This window comes from Marmota marmota, unplaced genomic scaffold (genome assembly GCF_001458135.2).
Source record: "Marmota marmota marmota unplaced genomic scaffold, marMar, whole genome shotgun sequence".
NCBI lineage: Eukaryota > Metazoa > Chordata > Mammalia > Rodentia > Sciuridae > Marmota > Marmota marmota.
In genome coordinates, this window is record NW_026000057.1 from 1,300,097 (window position 1) to 1,307,055 (window position 6,959).

General features: G+C 36.7%; 1 protein-coding gene across 3 annotated transcripts in view; it reads right to left on the reverse strand.

Annotated features, from left to right (window-relative positions):
- Inpp4b (inositol polyphosphate-4-phosphatase type II B) overlaps positions 1-6,959 on the reverse strand; it is a 729,464-nt gene that overhangs the window by 44,388 nt on the left and 678,117 nt on the right. For all 3 annotated transcript variants that reach the window (XM_048813449.1, XM_048813450.1, XM_048813451.1), the window contains 2 exons: positions 4,954-5,066; positions 1,624-1,778 (listed from right to left, as the gene is read on the reverse strand). In XM_048813449.1, the coding sequence (XP_048669406.1) occupies positions 1,624-1,778; positions 4,954-5,066 (268 nt within the window). The remainder of the gene's footprint in view (positions 1-1,623; positions 1,779-4,953; positions 5,067-6,959) is intronic.

Here is a 6,959-nt window from a genome sequence, read left to right on the forward strand (position 1 = left end):
AAATTTAAAAAAAAAAAAAAAAAAAAAAAGAAGAAGAAAAAGAAAAAAATAATATTACCAGAGTAGTGGGGATATGGAATTTAAGAGTGTTTGTCATTTTAAATTAAATTTCTAGCACCTTACCTTTTCTTAACAATTCAAAAACATACCTCCGAAAATGTTATGTCATGATCAAATGTGTTGTATAAATAAAGTTGATTCTAAACAGCAGTACACAATACCAAAATATTTAATTTTGTAGTTTTATGTGCATGCTAGATATGTCCTTTATTTTCCTTTCTAATGTAAGGACCTTTCCTTCTCTTCTCTCCAGCTTAAGTCAGCAGATAATGATTTCTCCCTCCAAATAATTTGTTAGTCAAATCCCTTTGGTGCCATGGTGTCCCCGGCCTACCTAATCACCTGCTCTTCATCTCCCTGCCAAGTACCTTTGTTCCATCCACAGTAACATTTGTATTCTTCCCTTGTACTGAAGATTTAATACTAGGATATAGAATTTTCCCTGTTAGTGCCGAGAGATTATTTTTGAAGGAGTTTTTTTTTAATTCTAGCATGTTTTATATGGCTGAGATGTTCATGTCAGGCCTCTCAAACATCATTACACATTTATCAGAAAGTTATGCTGGAACTCCACACAACAATGAAAATGCCAGGAGACATGCCATGCTGCAAACTCGAGGACTTGAGGACTCTCTCATTAGTGGGAAAACACACAGGCAGAGAAGAGCACAGGCACGCATCTGTGTCCCTGCTGCAAGGCACAGCAGTCAGAGGGCAGGGGAGAGGCTAAGAGCATGCAGATAAGAAGCCGCCTGTCCAGCGCCATAGGACACTCCTCTCTGGGAGCACGGGCCTGCCCCATGTCTTCTAAAGAGCTTCTGAGCTGGTCTTTGTGGCAGGGACGATTTCACTTAACTTTTAAATTAACGTTGTGTCCTCGATGATAGACACTGTGAATGAGGTACTTTTGCCTTCGCATTATGGCTCAGAGTTTAGATTTAATTACTGTGGAAATGAATCAAGACACATGACTCGGGGCATAGCATTTTAAATGCCGGCTGACTAACAATATTAATTCTGTGCTTTAAAGCATCAGTGTCATTCCATCTTTAGGATGAGTGATGTGAAAACCACTCCAGATCTTTAAGAAGGGTACTGACTCAGAGACCTTGCAGGCATTGGGTGCAAGACCTTGCAGGCATTGGGAAGATGTCCTACTAGTCTCAATTCAGGAAGTTTTATTTATTTATTTTTTAAATTGAGTTAGTTTTATTTTGTGCATATTCATGGCCACATAGACATCAAGAAAATGGGCCCCTCAAAGTGTTATGTATGAAATGTTCAAAACCCTTTATATGGAGCCAATGAACTAATGAAACAGTCCCCATGCATATGTTGGACTTCAGGCATGGCCACATTTCTTTTTATTGCTTGAAATGAGTAAGAGGAATACTTAAAATGGTCTCATGCCATGAGCTAAAAATCATGGGAATATAGGGGAGTTACTTAACATCGTTCTCTAATGAGATAAATGTTTTAAAAATAAAAAACTCAACAAACAAACAAACAAAAGCTTAAAATGACCTTAAAATTTAAAAAAAGACCTTAAAACATGGGGGATACCTTCTCATGCAGTCCAGAGCACGGATGAAGAAGTCCTTGTGCAGCTGGTGCTCATCCCTCAAGATGGAGCACTGCTCCAGCGTCACTGACATTGACGTCCTGTCTTTGGCACTCTTGCAGCAGGTGAAACGAATACCATTTAGCTTGCGACAAATCTGTGGCACATGTGAAAAGAGTTTATTGTTCATGTGTGCATTATCTTAGCATTGACCCCTCTAAACACTGCCAGCCTGGGCACACCAACTACCAGTGACTTTGGGTTTAGACTGATTAGTGAAATGGGTACAGTGTGCCTTATGAAAGGCAAAATGATTGCTTTTCATTCCAAAAGCCAGTGGAGCAGATTTAACTTATTTGCTCTTTGCATGTGAGGTATAGAGTTGTTAAAACCAAATAAGATGTAACAGATGCAACAGAGTAGGTGATGGCACCCAACACTGAACCTGATCTGCTACTGCATGAAGATAATCCCAGCCCAGCTGCAACAACCTCATTGAAAATGGAGAACACTTTACTCCATGGATCTGACAGTTGATCAGAGTCTTCACACATTTAAGAAACCTTTGCTAGACTGGTTTTATGCCATGATGTTTGAAAAAGCTTCATGGCCTGAGATGATAGAACCAATTAGAAACATTAAGAATATCAAAAGTGGCTTCCATTTGGTGCACATCTGCTGTGTACCTGTATAACATTATGACATTTCACAGACTTGCTTTTTTAATAAACTTCACATGAAGGTATAATTGTTCTTATCTTCAGATGAAGAAAATGAGATTTAGGCAGATAAATAATTTGGCCACAAGAGAGCTGATCTGAGATGCAAATATAGTTTACCTGAATCCAAGGATCAGGTCTTTAACTTCTGTTATATTCTGATCCCCTCTATAATTCTTTGTTGTTGATGTTGTTGTTATTCTAACAGAGAAGAATCTCTAAGCAGCACATTACCTTACCATTAATAGGTAAATTACTCCATTCCTTTCCTTCTCTCCCATAATGGGCTTTAGATATGAGATACCAATCATTAACCACAGCATCAACAATGCTAATCAATGTCCCTTTAAATTTAATTCAATGTGATATAATAAAGGCCTACTTCATTCTCTGTTGTCAGGGGGTCCTTAAAAGTTGCCTGCTTTGAGAAGAAAATAATACCATTTATACTGAGGGCTTTTACCATCATTTAATTGTCATTGTGATACTTAAACTAGGATTTATAGATCCTATTAATTTAGACCTCCACTACTTTCTATTTCTAATAAAAGAGACTTGAGATATATGGGAGCTTGATTTCACCATATAATCTTTTTTCACTTAGAAAATTTTAATTCTTTCAAATAAATGGTAGTTCACACTTTTAAAAGCTAAGTACATTCATTCACAGTAATAAAATAGACCTTCGTGTCTACTTTTGAGATATGATTTAAAAAGAGAACTAATATTCTTTATATACCTATCCTAGTTAGGATATTTAGTGTTCTAAATTCAGAGTAAAGTGGAAATAGCAGCAAGCTCATCAGAGTAGAAAAGGGGAGTCTGGATTTCTGGATTTCTACAACCCTTGAACTATATAAGTTTTATTTAGTGCACTTGATGAGTATTTGACTTCATTCAATTCTCATTTTTATTATTTAAATTAAGACAAAATTGAATAGTTTGAGATTTTTCAATTAGAATATAAAACAGTAATACAAGGACTGTTTCATAAAACAAATTTAAAGAAGAGAGGAAAGAGAGAAATAAAAGCTTTTTGAAAAATATCAGAAGATATTCCTATATTTCTTCGTTTTATTTACAAATAGATATTGGAACTGGGGCTTCCACCCACAGAAATGCTACTAACCAGCCATTCAGTTGTACTTTGTACAGAAGCCATATTTGACTAGCATCTACATTTAAGAAAAATAACCTTAGAATCATGTGGAATCTATAGGAAAATGTTTTATATATTCAAATGCAAAAACTGAATATACTGAGAGAAAATATGCATTCACACTTACACGTGTAGCCTTAATTTATCTATTTACATAACTTCCCAATATAAGTATAATGTCTTATTTATGTTCTTAAGTAGCCAGAGCGCCTTGGCAAATGATGAGACTACCTTAATGCTATCACATTATTAGTAAAATAGGAACAATGACTCTTGACCTACCATTGTGAAATTTTCGGAAGAATTAACAGCTATGGTAGTCTGGATAAGTGCAGCCACACGGGGGAAGCTGTTACAGACAGCCTTCCTATAATGCAGCATGGTGCTAAGGGAGCAGTTTAAATGAGCTTTCTGAAAGCTGGATTTCATACTGTCACCTTCAATGTCTTGCCTGGGACTCTTAAGATGGCATGCAGCAAACTAGCAGCTTCCTCTGTCTTGCTCTTGGTAAATTATTTTATATAATATCATGGTAAATTATCTACTCCTTTTTTCCAAAAGGGAGTGAGTTATATTGGATCATAGTTGAAGCACTTGAAGTGAGGAAAAGACTTTGTAAATGCTAATGATGGAGAATAGAGTGTTCCAGAAGCTCAGTTAGGCTGGACTCCAGGTTATAAGAGCAACACTGCAGCATCTACACACATGGCGGCCCCCGTGGGCATCTCCAGTGCATCTTGCTTGATAGAAGGATCATTTCCTAAACACAGGAACTCTAGGTTTCAAGTTTTAACAAAATTCATAAATCTCATATGAATTATGCCTCAAAATTGCCAGAGAAAAGTTTTTTTAAAAGTGGACACAATCCCTTCTCTAACTGTTGTAGGAATCTGAAGTGAAAAAATAGGCTGTTCTACCCGAAGGGAACCATTAAGTAAAAAAGAACCATACAGAATATAGTTCATTACCCCAAGAGCAATCAATCCATAATAAATTCAATGCCAATATCTAAATTAACAAACACATTTACAAGCTCATTAACTGAGCAATATGTCCAGGAGCCCTACTAAAGCTGTGAGTCAGAGATCTGATAACCACATTCTGTTGAAACCATATGTCTCTAGAGTTCCAGTTCAAAAATCTTCGTTGATATGGATAATCAACATTGCAACCTGTAACACCAACAAAATCACAAGTGCTTCATTTTAATCTCTCGGGTTGATAATAATAGCTAATGAGTAAGATTTTCTCTTGGTGACTGCACTTTCTTTCCACTTATTTTCTAGTCTATTGAAAGAACTAGCAACAGGAGTGACAATGCTTCATCCCCTGGATGGGGACACATAACAGCTGGTAACTAAAAGTCCAGAGGTTGGACCCGGCGCAGTGTATGCCTCCTCATGTCTGCTGGCTCTGATGTGTCAGGGAGTAGGACCTGACATGACAGTGCTTACCGTTGCAGCCAGCCACACAATTTCAACATTCTTCCTTTTTTTGGCTTGGATATTTTGGTGAAGGTTTTCTAGTAATCCTTTTAAATCAGTTTGTTCTTGAAAATGTGAAATGTCTGATGAGGAAAAAAAAGGAAAGAGAAAAAAATGCAAAAGTGTTAGTACTATGCTACACACAGAGTTTATTCAATCTATTTGCAGATGCAACATTCCAAACAATAAATGCCCTTTGGAGCTGAGAGTATCTGAGGATAATCATGCTTACTAATCCCTCCAGGTTTATTCTTCACTTGGAAGTATGCTTTAGTTTTCATTCCCTATTTTGTGTAACTATGGTAATGCCAACTGGTTAGAAAATGTATTTTATCAACAAGGAAAACAGGTTTGAAGATGTTTTGAAGGTGAAGATGATGGTCACTGTCCCACTTTAACCAAGGAATAAGAGAAATTTCATGGGATATAATCTCCTGGGTTTTGTTACTTTGTTTTGTCACTGAGTAGCTAGTCCAAATCAAGAGAATGCATTAAACTGAACATTTCTGGGGTGAGAGAAATCGAAAAGTTCAATTTAAAAAGCATTAAGTCAATTCCCATACAGCAAGTCTCCTCCATTTTGGCATTCTGACATTTTGAATCAGGTAAAATTTTATTGGATGTGGGTGGATATTTTCCATTGTAAGATGTTTAGCAGCATCCCTGAGCTCTCTTTCAAATGTAAGAAGCACCTTTTCCATTATGATAATAAAAATTTGACCTCGACATCGCCAAATTTCCTTGATGGGAAAATCCATCCAGGTTGAAAACCACCACTGTAGGTGTGGTAGGGAAAGAAGAACAGCAGGAGGTGACACGTAATGATATGAGGTAATTGCACAGGGAGTGGGAAGTAACTGGTTGCTCAGATCTCTACTGACAATTAAAGTGTTTAGTGATAAATGACGCATATGTTACATTCAATCCTAAGGCAATGAGCAATTACAACACAATTTTCCTTGAGATTTGATGACACTGAATTCAAGGTTAGAATATAGTGATGGAAACAAAGTTTTCTAAAAGAGTGTTGGGTTAATACTGCATGGTATGAAGATGTACTAGTGAATGCATGAAATGAAGTACCAAGAATTCTCAAAGACTCTGACTGGGGCTACAAAAAGGGAAGATAAGCAAGAACTATGGATTCTAACTAATTTACCTAGTTATATCAGACAAATAGATTATATAATCCTGATTCATATAAAAACCACAAATTTGCTTTAATAATGTTGAGACTTTGTACTTTTCAAAACCAGGTGTTTCATTAGCAAAACAACATAGTTGAACAGTTCTTGCATTAACTCCAGAGAACAGAGGATGTATCCCAATGAGCTAGTCTAGCAATATCTACCTAACAAGATTAGAAATGGTTGGTAAAGTAGAAATGCACATTAAAAATTACCATGTATGATCTTGGATTTCATGTCCACAAATAAGGGTGAAATTCAGATAATTTAGCCTGTATTAGGGAGGTGAGATTTAAAATATTCAAATATAATACATACATAATTCTACTGTATTAGTTCCTAAAAAATCAAATCCTGACTATGTAACTACAGATGATTCTCATGAGAGAGAGAGAGGGTTTAACTAAAAATATTGCATCACTAGGCAGAAGACTTTCTGATATACAGGAATTTTAACAAAATACAACCCAAAGGAAAATGAAGGAAAGTTTTGAAGAGAGTTATAAAAGCAGGCCATGTGTGTTAGTCAGGTTTTTCACTCTGGGGACCAAAAGACTTGACAGAACAATTTTAGAAGGGGAAAGGTTTATGTGGTGCTCACAGTTTCAGAGAGCTCCATCCATAGATAGTCAGCTTTATTGCTCTGGGGTCAAGGTATGGCAGAACATCATGGTGGAAGAATATGGTAGAAGAAGGTGGCTCAGGACATTGGCCACCAGGAAAAAGAGGAGAGAGAGAGAGAGAGAGAGAGAGAGAGAGAGAGAGAGAGAGAGAGAGAGAGAGAGAGAG